Raw genomic sequence first — 20179 nt, 5'->3', positions numbered from 1 at the left:
GCACTGGTCAGTGTCATGAGGCCCTAGCTCCCAGACATTTCTAGACATGCCCTGGGCTGCCTTGAAGAGAAGGACCCAGTTGTGGTAAGATTCATCATCTCCTAACTGAAAAGTCTTTGGGCTCTGAATAGCTAGAAAGGATATCAGCTGAGGGCCTTGGGTGAGACCCTGAGACTTGCTGGTCTCAGGCAAGACTCAGCACATTCCCAGCTGTGGTGGCTACAGGGTGAGACCCCTGCTTGAGAAAAGTGGAGGGAAAAGTAAAGAGGACTTTGTATTGCACTTTAGAAACCAGCTTGGCTATAGGGGAGTAGAGCACCAAGTGGGCTCTTGGGGTCCTTGAGTCCAGGACTTGGCTCCTGTACACCATTTCTGGACCTGCCCTAGGCCAGAGGGAAGCCCACTCCCCTGAAGGATGAGTCCCAGGCCAACCAGCATTTACCACAAGCTGACTGAGGAGTCCTTAGGCCTTGAAGAAACATTGGCAGAAGTCTGGGAATACTCCTCGTGGGCCTGAGATGGCGGTGGCCACAGGGAGAGGCTCCTCTGCTTTTGAAAAGTGGGGAGAATAGTGGGAAGGATTTCCTTTTGTGGTTTGAGTGCCAGTTCAGCTGTAGTACAATAGAATGCCAGATGGATGTCTAAGGTTTTTGACTCTAGTCCCTGGCTCCGGGATGGCACATCTGGTTGCACCCAGGGCCTGAGCGAATTTGCTGCAAATGACATAGGCCTGGCTGGTTTTGCCACCTGATGATCGTAGAGCTCTAGGTCTTTGAGCAAACATAGGTAGTGGCCAGGGAGTGGTTATAGCAGGCCTTGAGCGAGACCTAGAGCTGTGCTGGCTTCAGATCTGACCCAGTGCAGTCCTAGGAATAGAGGCCACAGGGGTGCTTGTGTCACTCCATCCCCAGCTCCAGTTGGCTCGCGGGGGAGAGAGAGAGAGAGAGAGAGAAATAAATAAATAAATAAATAAATAAAGAAAGAAAGAAAGAAAGAAAGAAAGAAAGACTTTGTTTGTTTAGGACAAAGTAAAAGAAGAGAACAAGAGTTTCTGTAATTCTGTAATTCAGAGAATTCTTCCAGATATGGTTCAAGACCATCAAGGTGGTACCTCTATGAGTCTGCAAGTACCACAGCATTACTGGGCTTGGGGTTCCCAACCCTAAAGCAGATACAGCTGAGATTACAACACTCAACTCATTTTGAATATCTGGAAAGCCTTCCCCAAAAGGATGGGTACAAACAAGCCCAGACTGCAAAGTCTGCAATAAATACCTAACTCTTCAATGCCGAGACACAGACAGGTATCTACAAGTATCACAATGATCCAGGAAAACATGACTTCACCAAATGAACTAAATAAGGCACCAAGGGCCAACCCTGACAGAAATAGAGATATATTCAAAATATATAGAGACATCAAAATACCTGTTTTGAAGAAACTCAGAGAAATTCTAGATAACACAGAGAATCAGTTCACAATTCTATCTTAGAAATTTAACAAAGAAATTGAAATAATTAGAAAGAACCAAGCAGAAATTCTGGAGTTGAAAAATGCAGTTGGCATACTGAAGAATGCATCAGAGTCTTATAGTGGCAGAATTGATCAAGCAGAAGGAATAATTAATTAGCTTAAAGACAGGCTATTTGAAAATACACAGAGGAGACAAAAGAAAAAAGAATAAAACACAATGAAGCACACCTACAAAATCTATAAAATAATCTCAAAAGGGCAAATCTAAGTGTTATTGGCTTTAAAGACGATGTAGAGAAAGACATAGAGGTAGAAAGTTTACTCAAAGGGATAACAGAGAACTTCCCCAACCTGGAGAAAGATATCACTATCCAAGTACAAGAAGGCTACAGAACACCAAGAAGATTTAACCCTACTACTTCAAGGCATTTAATAATTAAATTCCCAAAGTTCAAGGATAAAGAAAGGATTTCAAAAACAACAAGAGAAAAGAAACAACATACAACAGAGCTCCAATATGTCCAGCAGCAGACTTTTCAGTGGAAACCTTACAGGCCACGAGAGAGTAGCATGACATACTTAAAGTGCTAAATAAAAACAACTTTAACCCTAGAATAATGTATCTGGTGAAATTATCCTTCAAACATGAAGGAGAAATAAAATATTTCCCAGACAAACAAAAGCTGAGGCATTTTATCAACACCAGACCTGTACTACAAGAAATACTAAAAAGAGTATTTCAACCAGAGAGAAAAGCATGATAATGAGGAATAAATAATAATATGAAGGTACAAATCTCACTGTTAATAGTAAGTACAGAGAAAAACAGAATATTATAGCACCATAAGTGTGGTGTGTAAACTTAAGTACAGAGACTAAATGATTAACCAACAAAAAATAATAACTATAACAACTTTTCAAGATATAGACAGTACCATAGATATAAATAGAAACAAGAAGAAGATAAAAAGCAGGAGAATAAAGTTAAAGTGTAGAGGCTTTATTAGTTTTTTTTTCTTTTCTGCTTGCTTGTTTGTGTGTTTATGCAAACAGTGTTAGGTTGTTCTCAGTTTAAAATAATGGACTGTAAGACAGTATTTGGAAGCCTCATGATAACCTCAGAACAAAAATCATTCAACAGATACACAAAAAATAAAAAGCAAGAAACTAGATCATATCACCAAAGAAAGCCACCTTTACTAAAAGGAAGACAGGAAAGAAAGAAGGAAGAGAAGACCACAAAATAACCAGAAAACAAATAACAAAACGGCAAGAGAAAGTCCTTACTCATCAGTCATAACATTGAATGTGAATGGACTAAACTCTCCAATCAATAGACACAGAGTGGCTGAATGGATTAAAAAATTGAGACTGATTGATCTGTTGCCTACAAGTAATGCACTTCATCTATAAAGACACACATAGCCTGAAAATACAGGGATGGAAAAAGATATTCCATGCCAATGGAAACCAAAAAAGAGCAGGAATCTCTATACTTATATCAGACAAAATAGATTTCAGGAAAAAAACTGTAAGAAGAGAAAAAGAAGGTCACTAAACAATCATAAAGGGGTCAATTCAGAAAGAGGATATAACAGTTTTAATTATATATGCACCCCACACTGGAGTGCCCAGATTTATCAAGCAAATATTAGGGAGTCAAAGAGGCAGACTCCAATACAATAGCTGAAAACTTCAACATCCCACCTACAGCATTGGACAGGTCTTATAGACAGAAATTCAACAAAGAAACATCAGACTTAATCTGCACTATAGAGCAATGGATCTAATGGATATTTATAGAACATTTCATCCAATGGCTGCAGAATACACATTCTTTTCCTTAGCATGTGGATCATTCTCGAGGACAGACCATATGTTAGGTCACAAAACAAGTCTTAAAACATTAAAAAAAAACCACCAACATTTTCTCTGACCACAATAGAGTAAAACTGGTCAGGTGTGGTGGCTCACGTCTGCAATCCTAGCACTTTGGGAGGCCAAGGTGGGTGGATCACTTGAGGTCAGGATTTCAAGACCAGCCTTGCCAACATGCCGAAACCCCATCTGCACTAAAAATACAAAAATTAGCCAGATGTGGTGGTGCATGCCTGTAATCCCAGCTACTCAGGAGGCTGAGGCATGAGAATTGTTTGAACCTGGCAGCTGGAGGTCACAGTGAGCCGAGATTGTGCCACTGCACTACAGCCTGTGTGACAGAGTGTCAAACAAACAAACAAACAACAAACAAAAAACAATAGAATAAAACTAGAATCAGTAACAAGAATAATTCTGGAAACTATATGCATTGAAATTAAACAATGTGCTTCTGAATGACCAGCAAGTCAATGAAGAAATTAAGAAGGAAATTGAAAAACTTTTTTGAAACAAATGATAATGGAAACATAACATACCAAAACCTGTGGGATACAACAAAAGTAGTACCAAGAGGGAAGCTCATAGGTATAAGTGCTTACATCAAAAAAGAGGAAAAACTTCAGATGAACAAGCTAATGATGGGTCTTAAAGAACTAGAAAAGAAAGAGCAAACCAAACCAAACCCAGCTACTCGGGAGGCTGAGGCTGGAGAATTGCTTGAACCTGGGAGGCAGAGGTTGCAGTGAGCTGAGATCGTGCCACTGCACTCCAGCCTCAGCAACAGAGCAAGACTCCATCTCAAAAATAAATAAATAAATAAATAAATAAATAAATAAATAAATCCCAAAACCACATGTGACAGACCCGCAGCTAGTATCATACTGAATGGGGAAAACTGAAAGCCTTTCCTCTAAGATCTGAATCACCTGAAAGATGCGCACTCTCACCACTGTTATTCAACATCATACTGGAAGTTCTAGCTACAGCCATCAGACAACAGGAAGAAATAAAAGGCATCCAAATTGGAAAGGAAGAAGTCAAATTATTCTTGTTTGCAGATGGTATGATCTTATATCTGGAAAAACCAAAAGACTCCACAAAAAACTATTAGAACTGATAAACAAATTTAGTAAAGTTGCAGGACAAGAAGTTCACATGCAAAAATCAGTAGCATTTCTATGCCAACAGTGAACAAACTGAAAAGGAAGTAAAAAGTAGTCCCATTTACAAAACACCTAGGAATTAACCAAAGAAATGAAGGATCTCTATAATAAAAACTATAAAACACTGATGAAAGAAATTGAAGAGGACCAAAAAATGGAAAGATATTCCATGTTCATGGATTGGAAGAACCAATATTGTTAAAATGTGTATACTATCCAAAGCATTCTACAGATTCAATGCAGTCTGTATCAAAATACCAATGATATTCTTCACAGAAATAGAAAAAACAATCCTAAAATTTATATGGAACCAAAAAAGGCCCAGAATAACCAAAACTATCCTAAGCAAACAAAAACAAAAACCATACAAAACAAAACAAACAAACAATAACGACAACAAAAAACAAACCCCCCAAAAATAAAAACAAAAACAAAAAACCTGGAGGAAAATCACCTTACCTGACTTCAAATTATACTACAGAGCTATAGAAACCAAAACAGCATGGTACTGGCATAAAAACAGACACGTATACCAATGGAACAGAATACAGTACACACCTACAGTAAACTCGTTTTCAACAAAGCTGTCAAGAACATATGATGGGGAAAAGAGAGCCTCTTCAATAAATGATGCTGGGAAAATGATATCCATATGCAGAAGAATGAATCTAGACCCCTGTGTCTCACCATAGACAAAATCAAATCAAAATGGATTAAATAATTAAATCTAAGACCTCAAACTATAAAACTACCACACACACAAAAAAACAAACACTGGGGAAACTCTCCAGGACATTGGTTTCAGCAAATATTTCTTGAGCCATACCCCACAAGCACAGGCAACCAAAGCAAAAATGAACAAATGGGTTCATGTCAAGTTAAAAAGCTTTTGCACACCAAAGGATACAATCAGTAAAGTGAAGAGACAACCCACAGAATGGGAGAAATATTAGCAAACTACACATCTTGCAAGGAATTAATAACCAGAATATATGAGGAGCTCAAACAACCCTGTAGGAAAAAATCTAACAATTTATTTAAAAATATGCAAAAGATTTGAATATACGTTTCTCAAAAGAAGACATACAAATGGCAAACAGACATATGAAAAGTGCTCAAAACTACAATGAGATATTATCTCAGCCCAGTTAAAATGGCTTATATCCAAAAGACAGGCAATAACAAATGCTGGCAGGGATGTGGAGAATAGGGAAGCCTCATACGTTGTTGATGGGAATGTAAATTAGTATAACCACTATGGAGAACAGGTTGGAGATTCCTCAAAAAACTGAAAATAGAACTACCATATGATACAGCAATCCCACTGCTGGGTACATACCCCAAAGAAAGGAAATCAGTATGTCAAAGGATATCTGTGCTTTCATGTTTGTTGCAGCACTGGTCACACAACAGCCAAGATTTGGAAGCAACCTAAGTGTCCATCAACAGAAGAATGGATAAAGAAAATGTGGTACATACACATGATGGAATACTAGTCAGCCATGAAAAAGAATGAGGCTGGGCACGGTGGTTCATTCCTGTAATCCCAATACATTGGGAGGCCTAGCCGTGTAGATTGCTTGAGCTCAGGAGTTTGAGACCAGACTGGAAAACACGGAAAAACTCCATTTCTACAAAAATACAAAAATTAGCCAGGCTTGATGGTGCATGCCTGTAGCCCCAGTTACTTGGGATGCTGAGGTAAGAGGATCAATGGAGCCCAAGAGGCTGAGGCTGCAGTGCATTGTGACCATTCCACTGCACTCCAGCCTGGGTTACAGATTGAGGCCCTGTCTCAAAAAAAAAAAAAAAAAAAGACAGATTCAGTCATTTGCAACAACATGGAAGGAACTGGAGATCATTATGTTAAGTGAAATAATCCAGGCACAGAAAGACAAACATCACAGATTCTCACTTATTTGTGGGATCTAAAAATCAAAACAATTGAACCCGTAGAGATAGTATAAGGATGGTTACCAGAGGCTGGGAAGGGAGGCTTGATGGGCGTGAAGTGGGGGTGGTTAATGGGTACAAAAAACAGAATTAATGAAGAAGGCATAATACTTGATAGCATGACAGGGTGACTATAGTCAGTAATTATTTATTTATTTATTCATTCGAGATGGAATTTCACTCTTGTTGCCCAGGCTAGAATGCAATGGCGCAATCTTGGCTCACCGCAACCTATGCCTCCTGGGTTTGAATGATTCTCCTGCCTCAGTCTCCTGAGTAGCTGGGATTACAGGCATGCACCACCACGCCTAGCTAATTTTGTAGTTTTAGTAGAGACGGGTTTCTCCATGTTGGTCAGGCTGGTCTCGAACTCCCGACCTCAGGTGATCGGCCCGCCTTGGCCTCCCAAAGTGCTGGGATTATAGGTGTGAGCCACTGCACCTGGCCAGTCAGTAATAATTTAATTGTACATTTAAAAATAACTAAAAGAGTATAATTGGATTGTTTGTAACACAAAGGAAAAATGCTCAAGGGAATGGATACTCCATTTTCCATGATGTAATTATTATGCATTGCATGCCTGTATGAAAACATTTTATGTACCCCATGAATATATATACCTTCTATGTACCCACAAAAATTAAGAATTAAAAAAAGATTTGATGAGTCAGATCTCAGATGAAATTTAATTAGGATAGCCTTAGGATCCACAAAGTAAGTGCATAGATATGGGATGACAAGATTTAGTAGCAAATGTGAAAAACTTCAGTGTTTTAGGCTGTAGTGTAGTTTTGTGATGAAGCCACATGCAATCATAGTTTGCATTGTTTGACAAATACCATCTCTTTTTCTGGTTGATCTGATTATATCACACCTCAGATATTATGTTCACATCCGGGTGTCCAACCCCAGGAGGAGTTCTGACAAATTAGAGACAATTTGGAAGAAAGCAGTGAGGATGACTAAGCATAGTACTTCAAAACCATGTCATATAAGGTAGAGTTGAAAGGACTGGGGATGTGTATCTGAGGGGAAAGCAGGCCCAGGGGAGTAAACTGTATTCTAATATTTGTCTGTCTCTCAAACAATTGAGAGCTAGATTGTGCTTGTATGGTTCCTGAGGTTTGAATTGAGACTGGTGGATGAAAATTGTTAGATTCAATCATAAAGAAACAAGCAAAAAATTCTAGGACTGGAAGAGTTTCAAAGAGAAAGTGGCTGAGTTTATGTGTATTCAAGTTCTCCACTCCTGACCATGTTCCAGCCAGGTGATGACCACTTTCTGGAAATACTGTACAGGAAATTCAGATTACCAAGATGGTTAGGTGGAATGCTCTGTATTCATTGAACTTCCTTTACTCTTCATTACTTCATCACCCAAGAAGCTGCAATAGCTCCTTCTTTACTACTGTATCAAACCTAAACCCTACCTAGCATAAAAAAATTAACTTCCTTTCATCTGGCTACCTTCTACTTATTCAACCATAGCTTTTCCCAAGGAGGGCCTCCCTAATTTCTTCCTTAAATCTAATCTCAAAAATATATAGAGAAACCCACAGAGAAAATATCTTTACATGAATGATTACCATGAATTCTGCAGAAGTTTATTCTGATAAACTGATCAAAACAAAAATATAAAACACTAAAGTTCTTTTTAGCTTGTGGTTGTTACCAGCAGTCATGCCAAACTTTAAGGAAATAAGGGTAAGTTTTATTACAAATACCAATAAAGAAGAGTGCACTTATGGAGGGAAAATATATTTATTCTTCAATAATTTTAAGGTAATAAAAATGTTGTAAATAAACATGATACTAATATTTTTATTGTTATATAGGTATATATGTAAAATTTAGATATGGATTTAGAGGAAACTATCAATTTACTTTTAGCATTCTGTTATAACATATACATAGAAATCTGGAGTTTAAATATTAGATGACTCACTAAATATGAGAGAAAGATCTAACTCTCATGTTACATCTTCCCTTAACTGCACACTTTATATTTTCTTAAAGGCAAAATCACCAGAATTCTTGCAAATTGAAGGAAAAGAAATTAAGCGAATGCAGAAACATAAATCACTGAGACCAAGAAAGTCTTCAAAACCTCTTTGTGATAAAAAACTACATAAAAAGTAATTTTCTTAAATGTATAATTTTTCTATTGGAAGAGGAGTTATTCAGTAGCATTGAGACATGAAAATACATTTTTAAAAAAGAAAACTAAATGTTTTAGAAATTCATATATGAGAGCCAAGTTAAACCTTCTCACAGGAAAAGTTGGTGGCCGATTTTACAGTTAGTGCTATACTTTATGCTTTTTTCTTTTTTTGTTTTTGACAAATGTACTTACTTTCATGATGTAACAATAGCTGGAAAAAAGTAACTGTGAGACTAAAGAAAATTAAATGTTAGCATGTTAGATTTGATATTTTTGGTCACTGTAATGCCTGATTTGGATCAATTGCTTATTATATTGGTTAATTTTGTTATGATAAAATAAAAAACAAGCCAACACAAAATGTGCATAAGCCATCTGTTTGGTAGTTTAGATGGCATTATTTTTCTCTACTATTAATATCATGCTTCATCCTTACATCCATAATTTTAATGGAGTTTCTTGTTACACAGGAATACAACCACAATTTTAAATAATAGTGTGGAAATGCAATTTGATTATGATTTACATTTTGCTAGTCACCTTGTTGAAACTCTGATTTTCTCCTTATTTCACCACTAAGTTTTTATGGGTTAGTTTCTTCTAGATTCTTCTTCATTTAACTCTTAATTGGGGTTTGAAGAAACTTTAATTATTAGCTTTTGTTGTTGCTTAGGGAACTGAAAGGTATGCTGGACATGGAAGACAACCTTTTTATGGCCAGCTCAAACTTTGTAAATGGATATTACTCACAATTTAGTAGCTGAGAATAGACTCATGGGAAAAGAATTCCAAAGTTTATGAAACAGTCAAATTGGCATTTAAGTGACCCTGTACATACCATTGCTTATCTACATTGCTTTAAGCTCATTTAGTTAGCAAGATTATGTATTAAAACAAATAGTGACAGCAGACAACAAGTATTTTACCTTCAATAAATAGTTACTGTCAGATTATCAATGAAGCAGAAACTTCTTGATTTCTTTTTCTAAAAAACCTTGCATTTAGTGCATTAAGCAGAGTAGTATGACCACACACAGAGTCAGAGTCTTTTCTTTTTTATGTCTTAGTGTTTCAAAGAATGACAAATAGTCCTGTTTAAGAAGAGTGTGCTGTAAAAACACACAGCCTTTCCTGAGCATGCCAAAAATATTTGTAGATCTTATTGATATATATATAGTACTGCTTTAATTCATTAAAACAAAATTAGAAATTTTCATTAGTGAGAAATAGAATGAGATGCAGAGGAATAAAAGTCTGATATTTTTAAAAATTATATAGTAAAAGAGAATCTTGGGAAAATGTTTCTGAAAGTCTTTTATTTACTGTTCCTTTTTCTTTAATCAATTTTCAACTTAAATTTTCTCACTAGCCCTCACATTAAATTGTATTCTTGGGAATTCAAACATCTATTGCAGCATATTGTTATTTAGGTCAATAACCAAGGGAAATTTATTTGCTTAATGTTAATAGACTATAATGGGCGCATCGGAATTCAGATTGGTTGTGATGCTTTTTAAAGAAAATATGAAAATCAGTAATGTAATCTCAAACACATTCCACTAGCCAGGACCTGTCTCAAGTAGAATGATGGTGTAGGTGAGCTTGACATCAGAGCACACCTTTTTTTTTTTCCCTCTATTTTAAAAGCCCTTTGTTAGGAGCCCAGAGTACCTGGGAGTCCTGGCTTTCTGGACACCCCCTTTCACTCCTCCAGTTAGGCCTCTTTGTCTCAGGCATTTCCAAATGTTTAGAATTACCTCTCTTTTCCTCTTTCACATGAACACATTTCATATCCTATTTTTGTTAGGCCCTACACTCTTTTGGAAATGCCATAGACCACTCTCTATTAATGATTCAATAGTGTACATATGGGGCCTGGCAATGGGTCAGGTGCTGTGTAGTGCAAAATAATAGTAACAACCTTAAAAATAAACCATTTCTTGAGATATTTCTACAGACTGGGAATTACACATCTATTTTTATCAGTTCTTATAAAGGCAAGGGTTAGGGATTTTTATCCTCATTTATCAGAAGACTTTTAGAGAAGTCAGTAATACAGTTGGCAAGTGTTAGAACCAAGATCCTGATCCAGGCCCAGCCAACTCCAAAGTCTATATTCTTTACACCATGCTAATCTCTGAATCAGTGCCAGCCATATCCAGTGGTCAGTGGACAGACCAGCATTAACCCTCTAGATAAAGGTTAAAATGAGTGACAGAAGAGTAGAGCAACTTACAAAAAAAGACAGTTTGTAAAAAAGAAAAAAAGATAAACTTGGCAGAGAAGTCTGTCCTTGAGATCTTGTTTGAAGAATATTTAGACATGGACAAAAGAGTAGACAGCACTGTATCCATAACTGAAGGGACTGACAGGTGTAGCTCTGTGATTTGTCCTGGAAACTGATGAGAATAGCTAACTTCTGCTATGTGAGAGACACTGTTCTAAATGCATTCACTCTTCTTTCTTAAAGCAAGTGTATCCAGGACAAGGTATAAAGAAATTAATTGAATTGCTTATGACCAAGTGAGAATTGTAAACAGTGTTTGAACCCAGGCAGTCTGACTTCAGAGTCTGTACTCTTAATCACTATGCTAGAAGTAAGTCCAAAGTCTAGGAGCCTTGATACATAGAGAAAGGAAGTTAGACAAATGCAGTAAGCAACAACCAATCAATGTGCTGGGTCAGGGAGCACTTAAAGGAGATCAATCTGGTAGAATTTTGCAGAGGGTAATAGACAGAGGCTGCAGTACTCATCCCAACTGGTGAACGACTGCCTGTGCAGGCTGAGGTGATGAAGGGTATGCTGGCAGTGAGGATGGAGAAGGAACACACCTGAGCAACCCTGTGTGGGGGAGAAACTCAGTTTTGCATTGGATGTGCAGGTGAAAGAGAGAGGGGTCAAAGATGTTTTCTATCTTCAAAAGGAGGAATCTAGTTGAGGTAGTGATATTGGAGGTAAGATTTGGGAGCCCCCAGCACAGAGGTAATAGCTGAAACACTAAAGATGATTTTTCCAATGTACAAAGAGAAGTACACCCAGTTTGGAAACTGGAGAAGGAAAACCAATGACTAAGTCAGATTATGATGAATTTGAGAGGTAGCTGGAAATCTGAGATATTGCAGCTTTAAAGGCCCATGAAGGAAGAGCAATTTCAACAAGTTATTCGTATTCTCAGCTGTGTTTTAGGGGTCAGAAGTGAACATGACCTAAAGATCTAAAGCTGATTGGATTGGATTGGATTGGATGAAAAGAAGGTCATTTGGTTGTGTAAGCTTTAATAGGAAGGTAGGGATGGAGTACTTCTGGAGAAGGGCCACTTCCACCCAGAAGTCACTAATAGGCAAGAAATGTGGGCAATAGCCAGTAATGTTGTGTTTGGATCCCAGCGGTTACCCACTAATTTTGTGACCTACCCAAAATAAGGATAATTATACCTCCAATACAGCTTCATTGTGGGAATTAGAGAAAATGTGTGTAGAGGACCTAGCACAGAATCTGGCATATAGTAGGTGCTCAATAATTATTTGTCGATTGGATGACAGGTGGCACTGGGGATTAAGAAAGCCCATTTTTGGCTGGGCGCAATGGCTCACGCCTGTAATCCCAGCACTTTGGGAGGCCAAGGCAGGCAGATCACTTGAGGTCAGGAGTCCGAGACCAGCCTTGCCAACATGGGGAAACCCTATCTCTACTAAAACCACAAACATTAGCTGGGCGTGGTGGCACAAGCCTGTAGTCCCAGCTACTCAGGAGGCTGAGGCAGGAGAATCACTTGAACCTGGGAGGCGGTGGTTGCAGTGAGCCAAGATTGTGCCACTGCATCCCAGCCTGAGACTGGGTGACAGAGTGAGACTCCATCTCAAAAACAACAACAACAACAACAACAAAAACCAGATTTTCATGTCATCCTCTCTACTTAGGAAAGACAGAAGAGAGATGCAAGTCTAAGCAGAGTGGGAAAGGAGATGCCACACTGACTTAGAGAGACCCAGAGTTCTATCAATGCTAGTTAATGGATAATGCCCTACCTATATTGTTCCACTTCTTTAGGGACATTAGCATTTGAGCAGAGTAGCAAAGGAGTAATACGTGATGGCTGGATACGGTGTCCACAGACTGAGTTTCAGAATTCAGGAGAGAAGAGGTTGGGGTGGGATGATAAAGAGTTTGTTTTTAGACTTGCTGATCCTGAGATGCCTGTAGACTGTAGTCTGTAGAGGTATAGGTTGAACTATTCAGCAGGCAGTTAGATACAAGTTTAAAGCTCTGGACAATGGCCTGAGATTGTGATATTAAATTTGTTATATACCATTATTATAGTTTTAAATCAGATCTCCTACATTTATACATGTCTTTAGAACCTGAACTAAATTGTCAGTATAAATGTACTTTATACCTAAAGGCCACAAAATGATGAAAGAAGCTCTTTTCTCTGTCGCAGAATTCCACAAGACTACTCCATGCCGCGCCTTCATGATCTGTGCACCACCATCCCAGCCCAGGGGCTGCCTGTTGACTTGAGCCTGGCTTCTCGAGTGTATCACACTGCTAACAGGAAAGGCCATGATACCTTGCTTGGAAAATTTGGAACCTCTTTCTTAGATGATCGCTTTACAGATGAAGAACAAACAGATAGGTAAGAGTTCCACTGGTAATTTGATTTTAAGCTAAATGTAAACTCTCATATAAATCCTGCCTTTGAGTTCTAGATTTTAAAGACTTGATTCTCTTCTTGGACACTAAAGAGGAGGGAGCAGTTTTTGTTTTTTTCTGCTGCTTCCTCAGGTGTACAGTCTAGGTCTGTGTCTCCATTTCCTGACGATATTAACATGAACCCATTCCCAATTGTAAGGTAACTTTAGTATTCCCAGAGTGTTACATACATGACCTCATTTGTTTGTCATCACAACTCTGGAGCACAAATGTGGAAATTGAGAGTAATAAAATTTAAGCAATTAGCTACACATAGACAATTTAAAAAATCACAGATTTGACGCTTGGACCCAGTCTTTTGAACTAGATTTCACCATCATTGGGCATACTTGGGTCCTGGGATCACATACAAAAGTCATTGCTCTTGGAGTTCGTTCTCCTTCTCCTTGGGTCTCACCTTCCTTTGGAATCTGCATATTCTTTTGTGGAGTGTGTATAATTTATAGCATCCTCAAAAGAAAGGAGAAGAGGGAAGGAACCTAATGTTTATGCAGCAGTAACTATATTCCCAGCACTGTGCTGTATGCTTTGCATATGTTTCCTATTTAAATCTTCACCTGTAAGGGAGAAGTTGTAATTTCCATTTTATTCGTGAAGAAATTTAGGGTTCATGATATCAGGCTCCTTGCTGAAGTTCTTACCTCTTGATAGTGATAGAATCCAGCTTTGTCTAACTCAGTTTTTCTCAGCCTTTCCATTATCACCCACTTAAAGAGAATTTTAAGGCTTTTTTTTTTCTAATCACCCCTCCTGATTAAATTTGAATATGCCAGATATACTGTATATCTGTTTATATACTGTATGAATGTATGTGCTTTATAAATAAAAAGAGCAAGCTTTAATCACACTGTGCTCCCCCCACCCAAAGCACCAATTTTTGCCTCCTGCAAGGGATATCACCTGCCCATTGAGAATGCTTGCTCTACAGTCTCTCGCCTTTCAGAAGCCATAGTAAAAATACTGAAAAATGTACTACATGTTTTAAGACTATTACAAATATTAAATATTAAGTTAAATGGAAACCTTTTTAGTATTGTAATTTAACTATCCTAGGTATATGAGAATACTATTCTAAAAGATCACTTTTAATGACACTATCACAAAATTATTAGTACCCATACTTTTCATGGTATATTTTGAATGCATTTTCTCAAACTTGACTTCTAGTAAAAATTGCAATGCTACTGCATCCTTTCATAAATTAAAAATTACCTGGTTTCCTAGTGATTAGAAATCACAATTAGTTTCTATTTGTTTGTTTGTTTTCTATGTAGGCAAAAAAATTTTTTAGGATTTATTTGTCAATCATAATTTTATACATCTAAAGTCTTTTAGTTTTGCTTTATCAAATTAAATTTTTGAAAAAAATTGTATATGAAGAATTTTTGAAATTTCAGAACTGCTCCAGTATCTCCAATAGAAAACAGCAGTTCAGCATGCCATTCTTTGGAATATATGTTAAAGCCTAAAGCTGGGAGTAGAAAATAAATACATAAACGTAATCTAGTAGTCATGAAACTCTACTATTTTGAGTCATTCCCATTAGCACTACGCAAGCCAAGCATCATTTGGAGGACTTACAGCTTTAATTATTCATGCAATGTGTTAGAAATGCTAGTTTCTTTTGAATTCTGAAAATATTTTTCTTCAAGTAGACCTCACTTTCTTTTTCCAAGAGTCAATAAGCGTTCTATTTGATGAGGATAATTCTTGGCAATTTGTTCCTAAGTACCAAATAAGAAGTTAATTTAAGTACTGAATATTTAATTCTCCAGCATCTATTTCTTGAGGATTACCTTGCTAAACATAGCTTAACCTTTTCAAAATATATCTGTCTGCTGAGTCTACAAGTTCGGAGAAATGTATAATTTTTTTCTGCACTACCAAGTGTTCTCAAGAAAGGTAACTGTAAACAAAATGAATACCTTTTCATTTGATGGCTTTTTGCATTTTTTTGTGCAATGATCAATTAACTTCAAAGGTAGTAATAGTTGTGGTTGTATAGTTTTAATGTTTCCAATTTTGTTAATCATTATTTATGGCAAACACCAAGAATATTTTGATGGAATTGGAAGGGTATATACTTAAGTTTATTTGAACAAACTTACGCTTATTTTGCTAACAGTAATTATGATGAGAACTATACAAATATCTTGTATTGGCCTTATTTTTGCTTTAAAAATGATTTGTATATTATATAGAGAAGTTTATAGACATTTAGTTCAAATTTTTGGTATGGAATTTTATATTTGAGGCTTTAAAGTAGGGGCAGTGATTAAAAGTATTTAAAGACTTAGATTAATGTTAACAACTTGGTGAATAGCCTTTCAGACGTCTCTTGTATATGTACGTGTTTAAACCACCCATGACATTCTATAGCCTGAGTTTCTTCATTCAAGATTGTTTGTGAACATTTAAATTATTTCATGATATTTACTACTTTATACGAAAATTTTTTTTTTTTTTTAATTTTTTTTTTTTTAATTATACTTTAGGGTTTTAGGGTACATGTGCACAATGTGCAGGTTTGTTACATATGTATCCATGTGCCATGTTGATTTCCTGCACCCATTAACTCGTCATTTAGCATTAGGTGTATCTCCTAATGCTGTCCCTCCCCCCTCCCCCCACCCCACAACAGTCCCCGGAGCGTGATGTTCCCCTTCCTGTGTCCATGAGTTCTCATTGTTCAATTCCCACCTATGAGTGAGAACATGCAGTGTTTGGTTTTTTGTCCTTGCGATAGTTTACTGAGAATGATGGTTTCCGGTTTCATCCATGTCCCTACAAAGGACACGAACTCATCATTTTTTATGGCTGCATAGTATTCCATGGTGTATATGTGCCACATTTTCTTAATCCAGTCTATCGTTGTTGGACATTTGGGTTGAAACAACAGGTGCTGGAGAGGATGTGGAGAAATAGGAACACTTTTACACTGTTGGTGGGACTGTAAACTAGTTCAACCATTGTGGAAGTCAGTGTGGCGATTCCTCAGGGATCTAGAACTAGAAATACCATTTGACCCAGCCATCCCATTACTGGGTATATACCCAAAGGACTATAAATCATGCTGCTATAAAGACACATGCACACGTATGTTTATCGCGGCACTATACAAAAATTTTTTAATAGAGACAGGGTCTTGCTCTGTTTCCTAGGCTCGTGCGCAATGACATAATAATAGCTTACTGTAACCGTGAACTCCTGGGCTCCTCCCACTTCAGCCTCCTGAGTAGCACTAGGCTAATTATTATTTTTTTTGTAGACATAGAGTCTCACTATGTTGACCAGCTGGTCTCGAACACCTAGCCTTAAGTGATCCTCCTGCACCAGCCTCCTAAAATAATAGGATTACAGGTGTGAGCCACAGTGCGTGGCCAGATAGTTACTACTACAACCAAGCTATGGTGACACTGTTTATGCCAATTTATGACACTGTTCTTTTCCTTACACCCTTGCCAAACTATGATTGTTAATCTTTTTGAATTTTTTCTAATCTTTTATTATTTTTATCCATTTCTTGTAAGGTTGAACATATTTTTAGATTTCTCTGGGTTATTTGCTTTTTTCCTTTTGAGAATTACCAGATCTGGAGTTGTCATTTATCTCTTTTGTATTGTTTTGTAAATGATCTTCTTATATTAAAATTTTAGTTATTTGCCTATATATTATAGATATATTTTCAACTTTTTGTTTGCTTTTCAGTTTTGTTTATGGTGTTTTATGCTATCAGAAATTTTTTAATGTAGCAATTTTTTTTATGTGTTCTAGTCTTGATGCTAATCTTAGAAAGGGTGTTTATATGTTTACATTTTGATATATTGTCTCATATTTTCTTCTAGTAACTTTCTGGTTTCCTTTGGAAATAATGAAATATTTAATCTATTTGTAATTTATTTTGATAAGAAGAACAATTTTAAAATATAATTTATTCAATGAATCTTCTTTTCCTTACTGATTTGAAATGCTAACTTTCAAATACCTTAAATTCCAACATGTTATTGAGTCTGTTTATGGATTTCTGTTCCTTTTCACTGATTTGTCTATCTAAAACTGCTTGTGTATTTCCTTGATTCACAATCAATACAGAGTTGGTGGCAAAAATGCTGTCCTACAAACATTGGTTGACCTTTTCAAATCAGGCATCCCTTATAGCCAGCTCCTGGGTGGTGAGCAATGCCAGGCTATAAATCCCAGACTTAACCCTCTAGTTGGCTTCAAATTAAAAAAGAAATTCCTAGTCAATTTTTGGAAAATATGTGGACAGATCGTTAGTTTTATACATTAGAACAGCAGCAACAATGGAAAAACCAAAGGTTAAGTTTCAAAATTCAATGTTTAATTTCATTTTTGATTATTTTATTACAAAAAACAATAAAAACATTTTAACAAATATGCAAAAACATGCAAGCAAATGCAAAAATGAAAAACAATTACTCAAAATGTTGCCATTTATAGATAACACTGTTAACATTCTTAAATATGGGATTCCAGACTTTTCCTTTTGCAAATAAATCATGTAGAACAAAACTAGAATAATACTATATGCGTAATGTTTTGTAACCTAACTTTTAAAAACTTATGTGTAAACATCTTTCCATGTCAATAAATATTGATCCGAGTAATCAAATGATATGCCTAACTCTGTGGTAGGCAAAGAGGTAGGCACTAGAGAGGCATCTGCAAACAGGAGAAACATAATCACTGCCCTCAGGGAACCTGGAGACCAGTGAAAAGAAAGGTGAATTAATTACTGTGAATGCGACAATTAATATAGAGTTGTGCAGAGTGCTACGGAAACATGTAAGAGGAGTCCCTGATTATTTGGGAAGGTTTGAGGATTGATACCTAAATTGAAACCTGAAAGATGGATAGAAGATAGGAAGGAGGAGGGAAAAGAATGTTTTAGGTCTTTTGTACTCAAAGTATAGTCCACAAACTAGCGGCATCACCATCACTTGGGAACTTGTTAGAAATGCAGGAAATTTGTATACACTTTGAAGTTTGAGTTCATGCTGTGGACAATTGGAATCCATCTGATAACTGGAAGTAAGTCCAGTATTAGAGAACAGGAAGAGCAGTGACACATTTGAAGCTAGAGCTGAGGCAGGATTTTATGGTTACCCCGTATGTGTGTGTGAGGGCACCTGTGAGTGCTTGGGGGAGGGATTCTTAGTCACAGTGAATTGGGAAAGCATTGATAGGTTTTCTGAGGAAGAATGACATGATCAGGTTTGCTTTAATATATCACAGTCCTTGTCTTCTCAGTTGTGTTTGACACAGTTGATCACTTACTTTTCCAGAAGTCACCTTTATCCCTGGCCTTAGGGACCACTCCTTTCTTGGCTATCTTCCTGCTTCCCTGGGGATGGCTTCTCAGTCCCTCCTCCTGGTGACTCCTCATCTCTTGACTTCTCAACATTGGAGTGCCCAGGCTTACCAAGGTGATCTTATCCAGGACCATGGCTTTAAATGCCATTTATGTGCTGATGACTATCAATTGGTAAGAGAAATGCACAAGGATGTTCATCATATCACTTTTTATAATAACTAAAAGCTGGAAACAGGTAACCTAAGTGTCCATCATGGAAGAATTTTAATTGTGCATTCAATAATGAGATGCATTGCAACCATAATAAAGAGTGAGGGAGAGTTCTGTATTCTGAAAGGGTTAGAACTAAATTCAGAAACAACATGTATATTATATAAAACAATTTCTTCTGTGTGTGTGGGAGAAAATTCAAGAAACTGTTAATTGTGATCCTTTTGTTTTCATTGTACACTTAACCCATAAAAGTGAAAACTACTTTGTTTTATTTTTTGCTTTATTTATATGGCATATATTTCCATTTTCGTTTTAGTCTGTCTTAGTTGTGTCCCTTGTAGATTGCATAGACTTAAATATTTTTTGAGCTTATCAGAATTGTTTTTGTGATAGGTTTTTTTCTAATAAGTTGGGTCACCCTATATTCATTTATTGTCCTATCAAATGTACTTGGTATTATTTTTGTCATTTTATATTCTCTTTTTCCGTTTTTGCTTCTTTGCTATTTCCTGTAATCTGTTTTATCTGTCAGCATTTGCCTATGTGTTTTTGTTTGTATCATTATCCGATATCTAATCTTGTGAGACAGGAATCTGAAGCCAACCTGTTTTTCATTTATTTGCATGTAATATTTTTCTCCTATTCATCTTGATGCTTACAGAATTTTATGTTTTGCTTTAAAATGAACAATTTCCCTAGTGTATGTTTGAGAGTGGATTGCTTTCTAATTAATTTTTGGGGGTACATGGAAAGCCTTTCTTATATGCAAATATAGTTCACTATATTTCAGTGTAAGACTTTTTTGTTTTATGTTGAGTAATGTTTCTATTCTACTTATTTTGTGCATTTCTTCAGGAATATCAGTTAGCTGTATGTTGGATCTTCACTATCTTTCCTCTATATTTATCATTGTTTTGCTTAAATTTATCTCTTAAACCTCTGTACTTCAGTGGTTTCATTTTCTGTGGTATAAATTCTAAAAAGTCCTTCTAATTTCCATTGTGAGACTACTATGGCATTTACAGATTTTTTTCTAAATTCTATCAGTCTCTTAAGAAAATCGCCTTTATCTGAATTTTATTACCTCAAGAACACAAAGCAGAATCTTTCTAAAATATTTTTGTTTCCTATAATAAATCTTTCCCAAAAGGATGTTCTTTCTGTCACTTTTTGAATGCTGTATTTCGTTTTTGTAGTTTGGAGACTGTCTTCACAGAAATCATTTTGGGTTTTTCTGTGTACTCAACTTTGAATGAAGACAAGTTATTTCTGGCTACCCAAAGTTAAT

The 20179-nt window shown here is 36.6% G+C and overlaps 1 protein-coding gene across 5 annotated transcripts in view; it reads left to right on the top strand.

Annotated features, from left to right (window-relative positions):
* Positions 1 to 20179, top strand: part of TTC6 (tetratricopeptide repeat domain 6) — a 256504-nt gene that overhangs the window by 94916 nt on the left and 141409 nt on the right. For all 5 annotated transcript variants that reach the window (XR_010122452.1, XM_063645902.1, XM_063645901.1 and 2 more), the window contains 2 exons: positions 8485 to 8603; positions 13072 to 13266. Coding sequence is in view for 4 of the 5 variants with exons in the window: in XM_063645902.1 (XP_063501972.1) it covers positions 8485 to 8603; positions 13072 to 13266 (314 nt within the window). In the remaining variant the exon portion in view is untranslated. The remainder of the gene's footprint in view (positions 1 to 8484; positions 8604 to 13071; positions 13267 to 20179) is intronic.

This window comes from Symphalangus syndactylus, chromosome 9 (genome assembly GCF_028878055.3).
Source record: "Symphalangus syndactylus isolate Jambi chromosome 9, NHGRI_mSymSyn1-v2.1_pri, whole genome shotgun sequence".
Lineage (NCBI taxonomy): Eukaryota > Metazoa > Chordata > Mammalia > Primates > Hylobatidae > Symphalangus > Symphalangus syndactylus.
Note: the sequence above shows the minus strand (reverse complement) of the source record. Positions and strands in the feature narration are given on the sequence as shown.